The sequence below is a fragment of the Lissotriton helveticus genome, chromosome 3_2 (genome assembly GCF_964261635.1).
Source record: "Lissotriton helveticus chromosome 3_2, aLisHel1.1, whole genome shotgun sequence".
NCBI lineage: Eukaryota > Metazoa > Chordata > Amphibia > Caudata > Salamandridae > Lissotriton > Lissotriton helveticus.
In genome coordinates this window covers 251,961,359-251,983,150 of record NC_136062.1, presented here as the reverse complement: position 1 = coordinate 251,983,150, position 21,792 = coordinate 251,961,359, and the positions used below count along the sequence as shown (strand labels likewise).

Below are 21,792 nucleotides of genomic sequence, written 5' to 3'. Positions count from 1 at the left end.
CGTTGCGTGTGTGTGAGTGGCGTTGCGTGTGTGTGAGTGGCGTTGCGTGTGTGTGAGTGGCGTTGCGTGTGTGTGAGTGGCGTTGCGTGTGTGAGTGGCGTTGCGTGTGTGAGTGGCGTTGCGTGTGTGAGTGGCGTTGCGTGTGTGAGTGGCGTTGCGTGTGTGAGTGGCGTTGCGTGTGTGAGTGGCGTTGCGTGTGTGAGTGGCGTTGCGTGTGTGAGTGGCGTTGCGTGTGTGAGTGGCGTTGCGTGTGTGAGTGGCGTTGCGTGTGTGAGTGGCGTTGCGTGTGTGAGTGGCGTTGCGTGTGTGAGTGGCGTTGCGTGGGTGAGTGGCGTTGCGTGGGTGAGTGGCGTTGCGTGGGTGAGTGGCGTTGCGTGTGTGTGAGGGGCGTTGCGTGGGTGAGGGGCGTTGCGTGGGTGAGGGGCGTTGCGTGTGGGTGAGGGGCGTTGCGTGAGTGAGGGGCGTTGCGTGGGTGAGGGGCGTTGCGTGAGTGAGGGGCGTTGCGTGGGTGAGGGGCGTTGCGTGAGTGAGGGGCGTTGCGTGGGTGAGGGGCGTTGCGTGGGTGAGGGGCGTTGCGTGGGTGAGGGGCGTTGCGTGGGTGAGGGGCGTTGCGTGGGTGAGTGGCGTTGTTTGGGTGAGTGTGGTGTTGCGTGGATGATAGCGGGCTTACGTGGGTGTGAGTGGCGTTGCGTGTCTGTAAGTGTTGCTGTGTGGGTGAAAGTGGCACAGAGCCTTTGATGTGGCCACTTACTGATTAGCATTATTAAAATCTGCATGAAAATGTATTTTATTATTACTATTTATTCTTTGCCAAGCACTCATCACTGATCTGGGCAGCAGTCAAAGTGCATAAATAAAAGTAAGTGAACTCTGATCGTGGGGGATTTTGGTAGATGTTTACGTACAGACATACACAATACAACGCACATACCTTAAATGGAAAATATAAATGTAACTTACCTTTATCTGTCGGGGAAAAAAAATTGGGTAGGAAAACTAGTTTGGTTAATGCAATCACTTTAGGCCCCTGCATGCTACAAGCGGGGACGCATTTTTAGTTTGAAGACTGTGATAAGCTGAAGGAGGAGGGGGTGCGAGGGATGAGGGAACACGGCCTGGGGGAAGCTGGCTGGGGAGCGGGAAGGAGAAATGCAAGGAAGTTAGGGGAGGAGAAGCCGAGAAGCCGCAGAGCGCACGCTGGGCGAAGCCCCTTGATGTGCTGTGCGGCAAATGGAGGGAGGCTGATGCGCGTTCATGTTTGAACACGTGGTTCACATGAACTGCATGAAAACGCCAGCAAAAAGCTGGTGGTTTCATGAGCATTTTGAGCACTTGAATTCTCGTTCCTCAATGCGCTTGCGCGCATTTAAGGTCACGAGACCTAAAAACTGACACCGTGCCTTTAAGGCACCCATGACCCCCGGTATCCCATCATGCCTCAGGGGTGACAGTTAGGTCAGTTGTTCTTTCCGGCTCCTTCAGGAAGGATCCTGGTAACACAGCTCCACTAATTTTCTGTTTTCTGACAGAAAATTACTTCATTCTTTACAACTTTTTCTAATTACTTGACATTTTACATCAAGTCAAGTAATAAACTGTCTTTTTTTAGTCAGTTTAGTGAGCATTTTCAGCTGAGAATGCCTTCACTTGTGATGTATTCCTATAGGTACTGTATCGATTCCCCTATTCCTGACCCTGGTCTGGTTAATAATTAACTAGCAGCCATATAACGGTGCAAAAACCGTTATCTGATTAAGCCACACCACGGCACAGAAGCGCGTTATCTGATTAGGTCATAACGCATGCCATCTAATTAGACAAGCGATATTCCTCCAGCCCCTGATAAGGCATACGGAGTTCTCAAAACAAATCAAACCTACAGCGACCTGGGAAATTCCCATAACCATTGTTTTGATTTCACCGAGAACTTCAGCAAAAGAATGTGCGAACGAGCCCGTTCATATGACATCCTTATTGACGTATATATGTCCATCCTTACGTCAATCTCTGCACCTTTCAGGTATAAATATTACCGACATTGCCTTAAGCAAACACATGCGGTGGTGACTAGATCGGAGCAGCGAGACGTGCCGAGGAGCCCAGCAGAGAGCGAAGCCCACAGGCGCTGCCCCGCCTTCCTGACGCGCTGAGAACGAGACGCTGCCTTTCTCCTGCTGAGAAATCCAGCTCCGGCGCTTCCAAGCAGCCCTCGCAGGCAGCTGGAATATCAAGACCTGGGATAAGAGATACCAGCCCTCCATCATTCTAGATCTAAGGTACAAACCTGAATAACCCCTTGCAGAGAATTCTCGAGTCAGTCCCTTGGCAAAACAAACTTAACTTAAACTACTACTTATCTACTCCCGCCCACGTATTAGGCTTAGGTCAGGTACACTGGGGTAGGCGTGGTTAGAAGCACCAGTTGAGTATGATTAGTCAAATGTATATATGTATGTATCTATTTTATCCATTTTAAGTATCATATGGCTCCGAAACCATATCAATGCTTTTACAGTATTATTTTATAATTCTGTCTTTACTGTATGCACTTTACTTAACTACAAGTATTGCAATAATAGCGATTCATTTCTCTTGTATGAGAAAGGAGACTGATCAATAAATAACATCTTTTATTGAACACGCCCGTCTCTTCCTTTTCTCTACAATCTGGTGAAACTAAGAATGCACTGAACTGACTGAGTAAAATAAGTTGTCTTTTGTTTTCACACGACTGTAGAGATACACTCTTGATTAGGGGAGAGCAAAGTTGTCATGTTCTATGGTTGTCAGAAACTAAATCCCTTCTTGTCTATCCAGGGAGGTTAAAATCCTCCTTGCCTATTCGAGAAAGTTTCTAGTGAACTCTGAGCTAGCTGGCAAATACAAAACTTTAAGTCTAATATCGTCGGTAGAAGACCTAGTTAACCTCTGCCCTAGGTCTATACTATTGAAGATATTATTCCAATGCGCAGAGCCTATTGGGATGATAGGAACTACACTACACACTTTTTGACAAATGCCCTTCTTGTGGCAACAAGAAGGCAAAATCAGACAACCACGACGTTTGTATTCTGTGTCTGCCTGAAGAACATGATCCAGGCACCTGTCCTCACTGCGAGCACCTGTCCGGAAGAACTCTCAAAGACGGTGAGAGAATTCGCATCTATGGCCTGGCTCACAGGTCATCCAGAGGAAGGTCTCCGGTGAAGGGCTCCAAGAAGGCTAGAACATCTTCAAAAGAGAAGTCTTCGCACCCTTCAGCTTCAGTGTCAGGCTTGGCGCTGAGGAAAGAGCCACCGGTGGGTCATTCATCTTCAAAAACTACCGTCGACGGCGGGCTCGCCGTCAAAAAGACCAGGTACGTCGACTACGTCGAAGGATCCAGCTCTGTCGTCGAAATCCCCTCCGCCGTCGTCAAACGGGCGACGACAGGCGTAGAGAAATGTGACGCCGACGCCGGCAACCGGGCGACGGTCGGCGTCGAGATCCAAGGCCCCTCCGCCGTCGTCAACCGGGCGACGATCGGCGTCGAGGGAGGTCACTTCTCCGCCGTCGTCATCCAGGCGGCGACCGGGGTCGAGAAGTGTGACCCCTCCGCCGTCGTCTAAGAAACGACGTTCGGCGTCGAGGACCAAGACACCTCCGCCGTCGACAGCAAAACGTCGATCGGCGTAGAGGACGCAGTCTCCGTCGACGTTTCGTCCACGTTCGGCGTCGAGGGTGACCAATACCCCTCCGCCTTCATCGCACAGACATTCGACGTTGAGACAGAGGGCTCCGTCGACGGCTGGTCATCGCCGTTCGACGTCGAGACGGAGGGCTCCGTCGACGGCTGGTCATCGCCGTTCAACGTCGAGACGGAGGGCTCCGTCGACGGCTGGTCATCGCCGTTCGACGTCGAGAGAGGGTTCCGTCGACGACTGGTCATCACCACTCTACGTCGAGAGACCATAGATCCTCGCATCAATCGCCGTCGAGGCATTCGAGGTCGAGGTTGCTGGATCCGCCGACTCCCCGAAAGCATTCGGCGTCGAGAGAAAAACTTACGACGCCAGAGCGTTCGACGTCGAGACATTCAGAAAGGGCTCGATCGTTGTCAAACAACTCTGTGATCATGGTTACGGAGTCAGCTTCTCGCCATTCTACTTCAGTCTTCTGGCTCCTCAACAACATCTTCAAGGTCCAGAAGTCCTGTCCTCGGATCTCCTGTGCCAGATCCTTCGGCTGCGGAGGTCAGACTGTCTCCCAGATGGTATAAGTCATTGGACCATTGGCGAGATTCAGGGGCTACCAAACGTATGCATGAGTACGCCAGTCCGCAGCACAGATCTCCTCTCCAGAGACTGGTGGATGAAGTGGACAGGCGTAGTCCTCCCAGAAAATCACCTGTGAGAAGACCAATCAGATCTCACTCTCCCAGAAGGGAAAATCCGGTGAGATCCTGATCTCCCAGAGAAGATCCGGCCAGACCTTTTTCACCGAGAAGACCGGATCCGGTTAGATCTCGCTCTCCTAGAAGGAAAGAGCACACAAGATCACGTGAGAGGAGGCACGGTGCTCACCGTAGACATCGAAGAACTCGTCTACTTCCTCTACTTCTTCGACCAGGTCTTCCAAGAGGGATTACTCTCCCACGTTGACGGAGAGTCCTACTTCCAGATCCTCTCCAGTCGATGACATCGGCACTTATCTGGATGTCCTCCAAAGAGGAGCTCAGAAGCTGAGCATTGAATTGTCTGTCCCCCAGGTTACTACGACAGTCATTTTTGAAACTTTACACAAAAAAATCTCTCTCTCGTCCACTGCTGCCTTTAGTCCCGGGAATTATGGATCCGGTCAAGGACGTTTTCCTAACCCCGGCAGCCATCAGAGCGGTGCCAGCCCGCATACAGAAGAAATACAAGCCGGCTTCTTCTGACCCAGTTTTTGTAAAATCTGACCCTCCAGCAGACTCTGTGATAGTGGCAGCGGCGAGGAAGACACATGCAGTTGCTGCTTCCTCTTCAGTCCCACCAGATAAGGACAGTAAGTGTCCGGATTCGGGGGGTGGCAAAGTTTGCAATTCATCTGCCTCCTCGCTGAAGGTCTCCAGTGCGGCTGCACTGCTGGGTAGATACGACAGAACCTTATGGGACTCCATGGAGAGGTTCAAGTCCAAACTGCCAAAGGAAGACCAGAAGGACTTCGAAGAAACTATGACAGAAGGATGTTTGGTGGCGAACCAGTTGATAAGCACAGCAGCGGATGGTGCAGTGCTTGCGGCACATTCCTACTCACATGGGGTTTGTGCCAGAAGGTCGGCTTGGTTGCGCCTCACAGGGCTGAAGCCGGATGCTCAGCATTGCATCCTTAATCTTCCCTTATCGGGTTCCTCTCTCTTCAGAGAACATGCTGACGAAGAGATGACCCGTATGAAGACTGAACTGGATACGGTGAAAGCGGTGGGTTTGGAGAAGAAAAAAAGAGTTCAAATGCCGCTTTAAGACCAACAGGGGGAGAGGGGCTCAACAGAGGGTTCAAACCCCTCAGTGGTCCCAGAATAAGAACCAAGGAAAATCCCAGTTCCGAGGCAAGTCCAACAGAGGTAGAGGAGGTCACCAGCAGTCCTCTACCACCACAAGAGGAGGAAAGGCTTGATCAGTGGCTTCCTCTGGCGCCGTTACCCACTCCAGTGGGAGGAAGTGCTTCACAACACCTGACAGAGTGGGTCAGCATCACAAAAGATCAGTGGGTGCTGAATATACTGCGCAATGGATACAGGCTACGTTTCCGTGCGCTCCCGAACAGCATTCCTCCAAAGACCTCTTGCCCTCACCAGCTGAGCTTGCTCCGCAGAGAAGTGGCAGTCCTCCTACAAAAACGAGCTGTAGAGGAAGTTCCTCCCTCTAAAAGAGGAAAGGGAGTCTACTCCAGATACTTTCTTGTCCCCAAAAAAGATCAGGAGGACAAGTTCAGGCCTATACTAGATCTGCGTCTCCTCAACAAAGTCATCGTCAGAGAAAAGTTCCGCATGTTAGCTCTTTACCAAATATGCCCATATCTTCAAGCCGGAGATTGGATGTGTTCGGTGGATCTGCAAGATGCATACTTTCACATTCCGGTTGCTCTGCAGCATCGCAAGTACTTGAGGTTTGTCGTAGGAAGCAAACACTACCAGTACAAGGTGCTACCCTTCGGACTCAAGTCCGCACCACGTCTCTTCACCAAATGCATGGCAGTGGTGGCGGCTTTTCTTCACAGTAAGGAACTCTTCATTTACCCATACCTGGACGACTAGCTCCTAAAGGGCCCATCTCCGGTACAGGTGACGCACGATCTGCAACTTTGTCTACACCAGTTGCACAGGCTCGGTCTCCATGTGAATCTGGAGAAGTCAGTCCAGCTGCCGACACAGTCTGGACACAAAATTGGGAAAAGCGTTTCCTTCGGAGGAGAGACTTTTTTCCATGAGACAGAAGTGTGGGATTCTATTAGTCTCGGCTTCCGACAGGTAGCCTCCCTGCTGGGTTCCATGGCTTCCTGCATTTTTCTCATCCCGAACGCCTGGCTTAGAATGCGCCCTATACAACAGGCTCTCGAAGACCAGTGGGACCAGGCGACAGGGCGTTGGGAAGATCGTATCACTCTTTCCCAGACAGCGAAGGATACCATCAAATGGTGGACTCGGACGAGGAATGTGCTGGTGGGAGTACCTTGTCATCAGCCACTACCCACCCAGTCTATAGTGACAGATGCCTCTCTACAAGGCTGGGGAGCGCACATGGGTCCCCTCCAGATTCAGGGTCAGTGGTCTGCACAGGAGCAGACGTACCACATAAACATGCTGGAGCTCAGAGCGGTGTTTCTAGCTCTCAAAGCTTTTCTTCCAGCGATCGAGTCCAACTCTGTCTTAGTTCAGACAGACAATACAACCACCATGTTCTATCTGAACAAACAGGGAGGCACACGATCTCGCCCTCTCTTCTGGGAGGCTCAAACCATCTGGCACTGGCTTCTCTCTCGAAACCTTTCAGTGGTGGCGGTGCACCTTCCAGGCGAGTTAAACATCAAAGCAGACGCACTCAGCAGGCACTTCGAAGATCAGCCAGACTGGGTGCTAAACGACGAAGTGGTAGAAGAGCTTTTTCGTTGTTGGGGTCGTCCAGCCATAGACTTGTTTGCGGACGAAGAAAACGCAAAATGCCACGCCTTCGCGTCCAGATTTTCCACCGGCCAGGGACGCAGTGGAACGTTCTCCTGATGGATTGGTCGGGAACGTTTGCTTACGCGTTTCCTCCCCTGCCTCTGATTCCGAAGGTGGTTTCCAAGCTCCTCAGGTCGGACATGGAGATGATCTTGATAGCTCCGGATTGGCCACGACAGTGGTGGTACCCGGACCTGCTGCATCTGTCTGTGTGTCCACACAGACGACTTCCTTGCAAACCGAACCAAGATGAACGGGAGGATACTGCATCCCAACCTCTCATCACTGAACCTGACAGCATGGCACCTGAGGTCCTGCAATATGGGCATTTGAATCTGCCTCCCGACTGTATGCACATTTTAAAGGAGGCTAAGAGACCTTCCACGAGAGCGTCTTATGCGTTCAAGTGGAAAAGATTCTACATTTGGTGTAGGGATCATCACTTGGACCCAACTAAAGGGCAGGAGGAGGTAATCCTGCCATACCTCCTTTCCTTGGCAACTTCTGGTTTGAAATATGCTTCCATCAGAGTGCATTTGTCAGCCATAGTAGCGTACAGGAAATCACCTGATCAGATCTCTTTCTGTCAGGTTCCGGTGGTTAAGGACTTCCTCCAGGGATTGAAAAAAGTTTATCCCCCTGTGTGAAATCCTTCTCCTCCTTGGGAATTGAACCTGGTTCTATCCAGGTTAATGTCACCTCCTTTCGAGCCCATCCACAAGGCCTCTTTGCAACATCTCTCTTGGAAAGCGGCCTTTTTGGTGGCGATTACCTCAGCGCGCAGAGTAAGCGAGATACAAGCGCTCTGTGCGAAGGAACCATATACTCTTTCACCACAATAGAGTAGTCCTAAGGGCTCATCCATCTTTCTTGCCTAAAGTGGTTTCTGATTTTCATATAAATCAGTCCATTTCCCTCCCTTAGTTTTTTCCATATCCTACGACCCCAGCCGAGCGGTCACTGCACTCCTTGGATCTTAAAAGAGTGCTCAAGTTCTATTTGGAAAAGACTAAAGGGATCAGGGAAACGGATCAACTGTTTGTGAACTATAGTTCAATGAGGACCAGTTTTCCAGCGGCCAAGAGGTCCATCTCCAGATGGATTGTCTCTTGCATTAAATTGGCCTATCAGCTTGCAGGCAAGCCTTTATTGTTGTCACCCAAAGCGCATTCCACTAGAGGGAAAGCCGCTACAGTAGCTTTCTTACATGACATTCCAATGTCAGAAATATGCAAGGCTGCAACCTGGAAATCAGTTCATACCTTTACGAGACATTACTGTCTCAAATCTGATTCCAGGTCCGATACTCAAGTAGGGCAAGCCTCCTTGAGAAATCTGTTTGGGTAGCCTGTAGCCTGCTCAGGCTTGTTGATGAGATTACTGTCTTGTCATTCCTTTGCCCGCAGGGATGAGGAGAGGCTCGCTATTCTATTCTAATGCTTATGACTATTGATGAGGATCCCCTGGAAGAGAAGGATTAGTTACTTACCTGTAATCTTAGTTCTCTTCCAGGGGTATCCTCATCAAAGTCATAAGCAACCCGCCCGCCTCCCCGGGCAAAGGATATTCTTTAATAAGGAGATATTGTTAACCTATTTTGTTACTGGGTTTGTTTCAGTCTCCGAAAAGAACTGACCTAACTGTCACCCCTGAGGCATGATGGGATACCGGGGGTCATGGGTGCCTTAAAGGCACGGTGTCAGTTTTTTTGTATACAGCTACAGGTTAGCTTTTCAGTCTTTTTAGACTGTGTGTTTGCAATGTAGCCTGGGAGCTTTCTATGCTTTCAGGGTGTTATAAGAATTTCTGCTGCTGCCTAAGCATTAAAACAGTTTCTAAACAATCTTTTGTTTCTCTCATGTTTCTAATGCATATTATTCATGTATGGTGGTCACAGCATATTCCAGCTCTGATATGATTTGGCTGCTATTGCATGTTTTTATATATATATATATATGTGTATATATATATATATATATATATATATATATATGTGTGTATATATATATATATATATATATATATATATATATATATGTGTGTTTCCGGGGTCCCGCGCATGGGTGGGAATATTCTAATGCTTATGACTTTGATGAGGATACCCCTGGAAGAGAACTAGGATTACAGGTAAGTAACTAATCCTTCTTCTGCTTTTCTCAGTGGAACAATACCTGCCATCTTGAAATATTCAACCAATGAATTCTGCAACCGTTGCTCTGTTCAGTACTTGAGTTTATTAGCTATGAGCATATACTGACAAGTGTCAAAATTCTGGAGTCACATGGTGTGTTTTCTTATAATCGTTTTAAAACCTTGTGGGGGCTTTTTAGGTTTCAGTGAACTACAATTTGGAAGATTTCCACAGATGTCTGGGTTTGGGTCTGCTCCAGCCCCTCACAAATCATTTACTGCCATCTTCAACCATCAACTCACTGAGTGCTGAATTCCCTCAAATCAAATTTAAAAGTATGTGTAGTCTTACTTAATAACGCACAAAATATTGAAGAGAATAAAATAGTGTGCATTTACATTGGCTTGGATCCTAACTTTTAGCTCCGCATGAGTACCTACTCATGTTCTAGTGTTCAGCTGCTGAGCTGTTTAAATCCTTTACTTTGATATATAGGTGGGATGTCCAGTTTTCGGTTTTGACAGATTACAACTCAAAATGTGTTTTAGTTTAAATTGAAAATCACAAACAAAGGAAATTAGTGAACAGAAAGGTCATGCTCCCCAACACTTATACTTCCCGTCCATTACTGCAGGTGCAAGCCAGCATTAACTGGAAAGTCTAGGAGGCAGGTAGTGCACCACCGATGGTACTAAAATCATGGGCACTTGCATAGGTAGCTACTTCTGCCTCACCCACTAGACTGAGCTGGTGAATAACACCTGTGTATCCATTATACACTACGCCTGCTGCAGTGCCTCAAATTCACCATGTGCTTGCTCTTTCCCCTTTTCTTGTTTCCACTTTCCCAGTGCCGGCGTTTCCCCAACCTTTCAGATTATGTGCCTTGCTTGGTTTGCCGCGTTGGATTGCCACCTTTCCTACTGGCCTATATTTAATGACACAGGGCCAGACGAGTAAATAAAAGGCCAGATGCCAACTACAACTGGCAGCAGGACTCTCAGTTTTCTATGTGTGTTGAGCTTGACTGCTTGGCTTCTAACCTCATTTCCTTATCACTTATTTGTATCCTTAGTGTCACAGATAACTGTAATCTAGTCCAGTATTGCTATTGAAGGGTTCTGGTGACATCATAAACCATAAGGGTAAAAGCAGGGTGGATTTTAAATATTACCAGAAACGTGTGATTGCAATATATGATCATCCTAAACGTTTTACTGGTTGTTTTTTAAATTAGATTTGTCTGGTAGTTTGCTGAAAAGATGTTTATTTAAATAGGTACATGCTTATTAAAAATAGTAAGAGAAATGCTGCACTATACTGTTTAATTGTCTGCAGTAAAAAGTTGAGAACAATACTTAATCTAAGCTTGTTCAATTGTAGAAATTTAGAATTTGGCATTGTTACAATATTGTATATATATTGAGCCAAACTTTGACATTTTCTTTGTAGTTTTTGAACAATATTCTCCACTTTCCATGAGCACTGCATCACTTACTGCATTCTAGGAGCAGCTGTATAGGTGTACAGATGCTTATATGAACAGCAATGTCTTAAACCAAATATGAGAAAGTTAAAACATTGTGCATTCTTTTTCTATTTACTGACATTGTGAGTTCTCTTTTAGCATATAAAACTGGTATGAATGAATTCGACAGAATCATTGCTTTATATACCCAGTGCCTCAGAATAGCAGTCTTTTTTTTTTTCTTTTTTAGAATTTCGAAAAACCAGTATTACAGAAATTCGTGGATTTGGGCCTCATAATCAAATTGTGTGATCCACTAATCCTATGGCAAAAAACGGGCATTTATGTGGTTTGTAGATTCAAACTGCTCCTGTGGGATCCCTGCATCTCCATAGTATGAGTCTGTGTATAGTGCCTCCTTTAAAGTACCCTGACAATTAGTTCAGAGTACAGGCTTCAATACCTGGGTTGTGATTTGGCTGCCACAATAAATTTGCAGTTTTCAGCAGATCAGGCTATGAGATTTTGTAAATCCTCATGTGATCTGCAAATTAATGGGCTCAGTATATTCTTCAAAGTCTGCCAGACACCTTTTTGTAACAATGTTGTCAGGAAAAAATACAACCCAGCATTGGGTATAGTCTATCTCACTGTGGGAATCCACAGATTTGGGACACCGATGACATTAGAAGCCTGAGGTGAGACAAAGTCTTCAGTTTTGTGAACGAGTGGCCTGGGGTGGGAGGCGGGGACATTGGGTGGTGGCTATGTCTACCATATGGTTGCTTCTTTTGTTTAACTGAATTAAGTGAAAACTATTGAAACAAAAAAAACTAGATGGGCTGGAATTGGCTTAAAATTAAAACGAACAAGACTGAAATCCTACTTGTCATTAAAGAACATGTTCAACGGTTACCCCTTCTGTGACCCTCCTCTTTTGGCGAGCAACATCTTCCCTATGACTATTGTGAAAAACCTGGGAGTTAAACTAGTGGGCAAGCCTATGGTAGAAGGGCAAATATTCTCTGTAGTTTCCTTCTGCACCCTTTGGCTTCTGAAATTGAGGCCTATTCTTCCCACCCTTTCCATCTACTAAAATAAAACTGACATCCATGAATGGTTGTAAACTGGATTACTACAATCCCCTTGATTTGGGAACTTTTAAGAAACTCATTGCTAGGTTGAAGGTAATTTAGACCCAGGCTGTCGGAATGGTCCCCTCCGCTTCATGTTTTCTTCAGCCAAACATTTCCCTGGCAATCTACATTGGTTATTCCTTGTCCAAAAAGGCATCTATGGCGACGCCCTGGTGTTTAAAAATATATATATATATATATATATATATATATATATATATATATATGTTTTCTACACCTCGCCTTCTCCAATCTTCCCCAAGCAATTTCTTGTATCAACCTCTGTTAAAAAATGTTTTTAAAAAGAAATCTGCCTGTGGAAAACACTCCTCTCCCCTATCAACCGGCTTCTGGAATAGTCTAACACTTGATCTTACATTGACTACCTCTCGCATAGAACTTAGAAAATAATCTAAACTATCCTTTTCAATGAATCCTTTTTGGATCCTTTTTCAAAGTCTTCGTACCAAGAGACAGTTGGGTGAAAGTTGTGCTTTATAAAATGTATCTAATATTACTGATGAGCGAAAGGGTTAGGAATCTGTAGATGACCATTCCTCCGGTCCAGCATACAAGTCCAGCTGAATGATCAGTTAAATGGCAGAAAGGTGATGAGGAGGATTTGCAACAGTACGTTTATTACTTTCGACAAGGCGTAGTATCCTGTTAACACAAAGTAGAGGATCACAATTGGCAAAATTGTCACTCATACTATTCTAGACATTGTGACCAATGTTATGAATAGATATGATGAAGATAATTGCCACAAGCCAGCCGTGAGACGACCTCCAATATTGCAGCCACCTCTGTGGACATCACTGGTTGTCCCACCATCACATCACATCCATAGCTGCAACTGCCTCCTCCATTGCCTCCGCAATAACCACCTCTGCTTTCACATAGTCATGCTGGTCCCCTCAGCTCCATACTTGACCTGATACTGCAGATGAATAGAAGGTTGAGGGGGAGGAAGGGGTGGTCTTAGTTCTTGCTCCCATGAGTGACAGGAATGGGACGAATAGGATTTTCTGGAACACCTGGAGAGTACACCAATCATCTCCCTGCTGGATGACATAGTAACATTTTAGACTTTAATACAAAGAGCATTCAAGAGATTCCTATTTCTTGGAAATCTAGTAGGTGACTTGACTTGTGGTTGGCGTGGCTGCAGATTGCAGGCTGCGTGCTGTAGTTATTCTCACTCCTCAACTGCTCCTCAATTGCCTGCTTGCTAGTTGGCTTTCCCCACTCCACCCACTCTGCCCACCACTTGCCCTCTCCGCCTCTTGCATTCCTTCCTCCCTGTTTCTCTCCATCTCTGTCTCTGTGCCAGCTTTGATTCATTGCTGTGCTCGAGAGCCTGGAGGGCTTGGAGTTAGAAAGGGAGCAGTAGCGGTAGGTAGTGGCTGCATTGTTGGGGCAGGTGCATTGCAGTGGCTTCACGTCACAGCTTCACGACAACAAATACATGCGGCCGGTCCGGAGTCTACCCATGCTGGTAGAGATAAATTGGTTTAGCCATCACAGCTTTGGCTCAGAGTGCAGAGAGCTGGCGAACACCGTCCACCCAGTTGGGCAGCAAAGGAGAAGGACAAGGGAAAGAAGCGAAATATACGCCTGCTTTTTGGCCACTCTGGATAAAAGGTAATACTAAAGAACGGCGTTTAAGGAGAAAAGGAGAAAATTCTCTGCAATTAAGATGACATCAAAGGATAATAAAGGACAGCAAAAGATAGCGAAAGACATCAAGGTAGGCAATAGCCCCTGCAACAATCAAGGATTGAGAAGACCAAGGGAGACATAAGTCACCAAAAAAGACAACAACCTTAGAAAACGCTATATCAGACAAGCAACGGTCACAACAGCTAAGACCGCTAATTCAGCAAAATCAACTAATAACATCTTGCACGCAATAATGTGGCAGAGAAGTCAAGGCATCAGGCAGCAGTAAACCCCGACAAAAGAACGAGGACGACAACCAAGATGACACCAAACGAGGGAAGTGTTGAAGCACATGGGAGGACAAAGGACAAAGTCTTCAATCTGATTTCTCCACTTATCACCAGCCCACAGCCCTCATCAAATGGCATGGCTAGTAGTGCAAGCAGTGATCCTATTTTGCCCATGTCAAGTTACCAACCTAAAATATACACAACATTTTCATTCATAAGGAACGCTGGGCTGGTATTGTGCCTAAATAGTAGCAAAGTAACTAATCTCCCCGATCCACTTCAACCTTTCGAGGCCCACCAAACGGAACACCAGTTGGCACAACAGCAGCAATGGCAGCAGCTGATGCCAGACTGCAGGGGCAGCAAAGACTCCTCAGTTTCTCGCAAAAGCCATGGTAGCAGCGATGCAAGCCCAATAGAGGCAATAGACGTGACAGATGCAATCCCAGATGTACTTCGTGTCAGCAACTACCTCAAAAGCAGTTGTTGTGGAGAGCCACTATTCATTAAATACTACTGCTCTTGGATTTGTAGGATGCATGCTCTCATTTCCAAAGATACCAAGCACTAAACGCTTATTTACTTCTAAGTAGGTTGATGCCGCTAGCAATTTCTTAATTGCCATGGTCTTCAGTGTCAAATCCACCCACAATTTTACGAAGTGGGCATTAATTCTTGCTTACCAGAAGGTTGGCTCATGAAAGTGAGATCATGGTCCGAGGTTGGGGCCTCCACCAACTCTTACCTGCAACTGTTATGCAGACTCCCTGTGAACAAAACAAAGTCCACTCCGACTACCATAATATAATTCTTAAGTGTCATCCTGGACATCAGGAGCGTCGAGCCTTCCCTAAAGAGGAACACATCGTTGACTTCCATAACCCCTCTGGGTCTTCCAGTGGATGAGGAAAAGTCTGCATAGAAGTCTGTTGGAAATGATATGCTTGTGCATCCTTTTAATCCGCAACTACCTGTATAAAAAACTCCTTCAGGAAGGTTTAGATGCATAACTGGTGCAGTCTTAAGGCTCCCTCGAAGACTAGGTTAATGTACTGGCATGGCTGAAGTACTCTTCACTGGTGAGCCAAGAAGAACGTCACAACCTATCCCTCCTTCACCCTACAGCCATGTATTTTCATAATAACCACGGCTGCCTCTCTGAAACGCTGGGAAGTAAACCTTCAGGAGCTCTCAGTGTAATGACTGTGGGTGGACTCGGTCAAAACCCAAGATACGCCTTCTAAACCTCTGTGTTATATTAATGAGACTCCCCTTCTTCCCTAGGATTCAACATTTGTCACTTTATTCGCACGGATAACACCATGCCACATTTTACATTAACAATCAAGCAAGATCGTGCTGTTAAGCTCTAGGTCCTTAAAAGCTTTGTGTTTGACTGACCGTTCAATAGCAGAACATCTTTCAAATATAATCAACTACTGGGTGGATATGCTTCTATTTTGATGAGGGAGAGCAAAACGTGCTGATTCTTTACCAGCAGACACTGGGAACCTGGGATGAAGGAAGATCTTTTTTAGTCACATAGAGTGCAATGTTTGCCTATGCCTTACAACCACTACCCCTTAATTTGTTCATGATCACCAGGATCAAGAGAGAAAGGTGTTGCATCATTCGAATGACTGGTGTGTCTGAGATAAAACTGGTGAACAGACCTTCTATAATATAGTCTGTTGCTGTTTCCATCCCTATGAGCAACAGTCAGTTACTGCTGTCCCTTCAGAGAATCGCTTGCCTGAATCCAACTTCGCTAATCTTGATGGAATATTTCTTGAGCACAACTAGTTGACCAATTTAGTCACTCCTGACAACTCCAGAAAAGTACATTTTCCAGGTAGGACACTGAACACCCTTAAACCTATTAAGCCAAGTGTAAATGTGTTGTGCTTGCTTGGTGTGCATCACAAAATCCATGTCAAATTCATGCACAACCACATTTATTGCTTCATTGCATCCGGCAGGCAGCAGAATCGGGACTTTAATGTACTTCAACTATAGTGCCCCCTGCTGCTATCTCCAGACAATGCTGTTCAAGCTCCACACCACTGATATTGTCATCAAGACAATTTATCAAGGGCCTTTTCCACCTATGCAGAAGCCTCCAGTGTGGGGGCAACAGAATACTGGTGTGTTACCATTATTGAAAAGTTCATATAAGCCCATCCCATAGGTACGGTGGACCTGAAATAGCATTTTTTGGGAAATAGCTTTCTCTAGTCCTTGCACCAGGCAGAAGAATTAGAGCTCCAAGCACTCCCTAATAAATAAAATCTTACATTGAGGTCAATGAAGATGGTAATTTTTCATACTAATCCAATCTTCGTTCCCAAAGTGCCTTTAACTTCACCCTTAAATGAGATTGCGATTGTCTTTATCCTTTTTCCCGAATACCTCTAACAGAACTGAAAGAGCACTTCATTCTCTGAGCATTTGAAGATGCTTTAGGTACTATATGGATGGGTTTCTCTTCGCAGACTGTCTTAATGAGTTTTTGTTTTTTTCAGACAACTTAATAAAGTTAGGCCTGTTTCAATGCAAGGTGCCACCAGGTGGATTGCAGCTGCAGGTTTGCCACAATGTGGAGAATCTGCTATACTGTGGCAAAATCCACACATAATCTTGGGCCCAGGGCACAATCTACGAAGCATTGCAACAGTGGCTTGTAAACCATAGTCCATTTGACTGGCATCTTTAGGGTGGCAACATAGTAAAGCTACCTCACGTTCAAGTTGTGCTGCTGGTTTGACACTGAATCTGTAATGGAGTCTGCTGAGGTACAGATAGTTCTTTTAAACTTTTATGACAAGGAAGTTTCTTCACTCCATCCTTTAGTTTTCGATATTTACTCTGCTTGCAAATTTGATTAAAAAATATGAATCCAGGAAATATCCATGCCGGAGAAGAAAGATTTCCCGTAACTGCAATTGTCCAGCATTGGTATATTTAGTAGATTCACAGGCGACCCTCCCTTTTTCCCTATTTCATACTAGCCGATTATCTAGTCCTGCTCACACGTACATTGAAATCTACAATATGTCGGTTCTATGGGGAGTGGACTTCCGAGCACTTCTACCTTATTGGCTAAACTTTGGGTCTTTTTCTTTGAGTTGGATGTACTACTGAATGTTCGAGGCATGTGTGCTATAAATACACATGGTTTTCATACTCCTGCCATCTATTGTTGGGTCCTGATGTTTGCAAGTTGTTTTTCTTCGAAAAAGCCTTTCCTAGTCACGAGTGACGGTGACTCCTCCTTTCGGTGATAGTTCGCATGGTCATCGACTCCATTGTTAGTTTTTTTTTTTCCTCCATCGTGTTCGGACGTGTATTTCTGCGCTCCTGTTCAAAACTGTTCTTCGGGTTACCCTCTACACGCACTCCACTCTACCATCGGTATTGTTTCGTACACGTTTCCCACTTCTCCGTGTATCGTTTTGGACAACCTAATCTACTTTTCGAGCAGAAAGCCTCGTGGGCGGCCTTCGGGCCTAACTACGTCGGGTCAGCTCTCCGATGGAACTGACACCGTTCAAATTCTGCCCTCAGTGCCATGCGAAGTATTCGCACACTAATTCACACAGGGTGAGTAATTTGTGCTCGTCTGCGGACCTCAAGGTTGAAGACTGTGACGCTTGCAGATAGTTTCACTCAGAAAACTCTCTTGGCTATCGTCTGGCTTGATGTCGAGACATGTAGCGTCAGAGCATCGAAGACCCGCTGGACATCTTCGGTGAAGATTCCGGTCAAGAAGACGAATCATCAGCGGCAGAGGAGGAAGAAGCCTTCTCAGTACAGAACTGCTACTCTAAGCTCGAGATAGACCTCGACTCTGAAGAACTGCCGCAAGGACTAGGTGACGTGAGTACAGAAGACCCCTTGCCCGGTCAAATCACTCCCAAACAGTACAAGGCTTCGCCACCACCTCTGCCTTCTGACCAAGGTTGGCACCAAACAGAAATCTGTCTTGGAGCCAAAATCCTCCATGCCAAAAGCAAAGCAGCCTTTGGATCCGAAACCTTCCGTACCGAAAGGCCAGCACACACCTGTGCCGAAACCGAAAGATGTTACTTTGGATGCGATTGTTTTGACATTGTTCCACCGAAAACCATTCCCAAGCAAAAGAGACTATAAATTAACTCTGAGACTGGTCATAGTCATACCAAGTTGCCTAACATAAGCTTCCTGGTAAGGACACTTCTTACAAGATCCCTTCAAAGAGGAACTCCATTGCTACCAGTCCTTTTCATCTATTACCATCATCCCCTCCACCTACTTCTCCACCTTCAAATCCTTTTCAAATCACACCTCTGGATTCTCCACAATCTCACCATGATGATGATGTTGATGTTGATGTTGATGATGGGGGGGCACATTTACCAGTATATCCTTGGACGAATTATACAATTGATCCTCCAGCAGATAATGACGCAGACCTTTGCCCAGCCACGCCATCGCCTCCAGACTGCAATGTAACCCACCAGGAGCTCATTGCCAGGGCTGCACAATATCATGAGGTGGTACTGCACAGAACCAGTAGAACATTTTTTGTTTGAGACATTAGGATCCACTCATTGGTCGTCACAAACACTTACTATGTTTAAGGGCATGATGAGACACGCTGATGACATTGGACCCAGTACGAGCACTCATCTTGACACCTAGGGTTGACAAGAAGTATAAGGCCTCCCCAATAGACCCAGGATTTACCAAGGGACAGTTGCCACTAGATTCACTGGTAGTGTATAATGCTCATAAGCGGCTAATTCCCAAACATCAAGGGATGCTCCTCCACCAGATAATGAGTCTAAGTTAATAGATGCTTCTGGCAAACGCATAGCTGGCCAAGCTGCAAATCAATGGTGCATTGCAAATACACAGGGACTTTTCGCCAGGAATGACAGGGCACACTGGGATGAACATAAAGATGAGCATAAAGCTAAAGCACAGGATTAGTAAATGAGGGTAAGCTAATTTCAAATTCATCCATAAGGTGTGCTCCAGGTGCTGCTGATACTGTGGCTAGAGAGGTCAACACTAGCATTTTGCTTAGGAGACATGCTTGGTTAAGGATCTCTGGGTTTAAGCCTGAGGTCCAACAATCCATTCTTAACACATCATTTGACAAGAAACATCTTTTTGGTCCTGAGGTAGAGCAGGCATTCAAAAAAATAAAAAAGGACACTGAAGAGGCCAAGTCCATGGGAGCGCTCCAGTCTCCTTCAAACAGAGGCTCCTTTCGTCGTTCATTTTACCGGGGGAGGTGTTTTACAAAATCACATCCTCAGACCAGAATCCCTTGACCTACAAAGGTAATAACCAGTTTTTTCAATGAGGTTATAGAGGAAACAACACTAAATGTAGGGGTAACTACAAAACACCCCATAACTCTCCTTCTCCTAATAAGCAGTGACTTGACCACGCTTCCCCGCGACTATACCACACCTGTCGGGGAAAGACTTCAACAATTATTCCCTATTTGGCAATCTAGAACAACACAAATTGGGTGATTGGAATTATCCAACATGGTTATTTCCTGGAGCTTACCAGCAATCCTCCAAACATTCCACCTCAATCTCACAAATTGACTCCAGAGCAGCACCTACAATTGCTCGAACAGGAAGTTGTCTCTCATTTCAAGGAGCTACAGAGCTAGTTCCAACACTGTACCAGGACTCAGGGGTTTACACTCTGTATTTTCTCATTCCCAAAAAGAACGGTTCCCTAATACCTTTTCTGGATTTCTGAGAGTTAAACCATTATAAACTGTCGGAAACTTTCACATGGTGACCCTTCAACAGGTACCTCCACTTTTACAGAAGACAGATTTTATGTCTACTCTAGACTTAAAAGACGCATATTTTCATGTTCCAATTCATCAGGCTCATCGCAAATACCTCAGATTTGTGATAGACAAGTATTATCAATTCAGAGTACTTCCCTTCGGAGTGACTACAGCACCCAGAGTATTTACCAAATGTCTGGCAGTAGTCGCGGCTCATCTCAGAAGACAGCATAATCACGTCTTCCCTTATCTAGACGACTGGCTCATCAAAGCGATCACTTACCAAAACTGTCTACAACACACACAGATCACAAAACACCTACTTCAACTATGCTTCACGGTCAATGCACAAAAATCTGACCTGCATCCCTCACAGATGCAATCTTACCTGGGAGCCACAGAATTTACAATATTCAGGCCATAAACTACAGTTTAAGTCCAATCAATCCTTACCAGCCAGAGTGTCAATGCAACTGCTTTGAATAATGGCATCTTGCATCGCAATTGTACCTCAAGCAAGACTTCACATACGTCCCGTACAAGAGTGCTTGGCACATCAGTGGAATCAGCCGCAGGGTCAATTAACTGATATAGTGTTGGTAGACATCCGTACCCATCGCTCTCTGCAGTGGTGAAACCCACAAAACTTATTAAAAGGACGGCCTTTCATAGACCCTACAGATTTGTGCTCACAGCAGACGCATCTCTCACAAGTTTGGGTGCTCATCTCCATGATTACACAAGACAGGGCCTGTGGAGCAACAAACACAAAAGCCTCCCCATCAACTATCTAGAGCTAGCAGTTTTTCTAGCTTTCAAAGCTTTTCAAACTCACCTCATAGGCAAGACTGTCCTAGTCCGAACAGACATGACAGCAATGTATTATGTGCAAAAGCAGGGGGGCACTCGCTCCCCAACTGTCAAGACTCGCTCAAGCCATTTGTTATTAGGCAATCCATTGCAAGTGGCTCAATAGTTAGAGCTGCAGACCCTGATGCAGAGGTCTGGCCCGGGACCAGGGTTCAATTCCCGCCTCGGCGTTTCTTGGACTCAATTTCCCCGGACCTGATAATTCTCGCCTCGGTGCCAAGTCTAATCATGGGTCCCACTCTGTGACTCTGGGCAATAGCTTGCTTAATCTCCACAACGGCCCCAGCAGCACTTGGATGCCTGGCTTCACCTTGGGGGTGCCCAGGAGTGGACATTTCACAGGAAAGCCAGGATGGGTTCCACAGCGGTATGAATACAGCGCTACGAGACCTCTGGGTAGAAGTGCGCTATATAAATACAAACACATTTACATTTACATTCTGGCAGAACACCAACCAGGAGTACACAATCAAATTGCCGACCTTCTCAGCAGAAGAAGACCGCAAATTCAAGAGTGGGAACTTCAACCCAGAGTTCTCCTTCCTTTTTTTCAACAATGGGGATTCCCACAAATATGTTTCAAGAAGGACCCCATTATCCCGGGGACTCTGGAGATGGTTAGGTGTAGACATGCAGGCGACACTCCAAAACTATAGCGCGCTTCAACGCGGCTCCTCCGCTCCACCTGATGTTGCTACATTTTTGCATTATTTAGGTTGGAACCCGAAAAAAAAACCACACACATTACACACACTAGGTAGCACCAATTTAGTGTTGGATAGTTTGTCCACTATACATGTTTTTTTGTCCTGATGAAGCGCTGCGTATCCTTATGACCAGTTTAGCCGCAAAGCATGTCGAGATTTTTTGAAGGAGTGACCGGAGTCAGGTCCCTCCCCTGAGACAGTAGGAGATCTCTCCGAACCAGTCTCAGCACCAAGACTGCCAGGGTTCCTTTCAAACCCAAAAGTTGCACTCACCTGCCAGCAGGTTTTTATCCCTGGAACTGTGGCCCCCTCAATAAAAGTACAGTGTAGGATTTCCCTTACCAGTTTTAATCCTTTATTTCACACCCCACCACTTCACGTCATGAACCACATCACCCGCACCCCTCATACGGCAGTCTCTTAAAAGATCTCCACCAAAGTGAACCTTTGGAGGACCCGTAGGGTAGTGCAGCGCTGGCTTGACGAGGAGAACTGCCCGAAGATGAAGCAGGACATCTTCTAGGGGATGTGTGAGGGCACCATGA

At 46.2% G+C, this 21,792-nt stretch overlaps 1 protein-coding gene across 4 annotated transcripts in view; it reads left to right on the top strand.

Moving 5' to 3' along the window:
• ARID3B (AT-rich interaction domain 3B) overlaps window positions 1-21,792 on the top strand; it is a 465,486-nt gene that overhangs the window by 380,394 nt on the left and 63,300 nt on the right. For 2 of the 4 annotated variants that reach the window (XM_078685150.1, XM_078685149.1), the window contains exon 8: window positions 11,033-11,288. The exons of the other annotated variants lie outside the window; for them this stretch is intronic. In XM_078685150.1, the coding sequence (XP_078541276.1) occupies window positions 11,033-11,094 (62 nt within the window). In that variant the 3' untranslated portion in view covers window positions 11,095-11,288. Of the gene's footprint in view, window positions 1-11,032; window positions 11,289-21,792 lie in introns of those variants that run through there. 4 annotated transcript variants of the gene reach the window in all.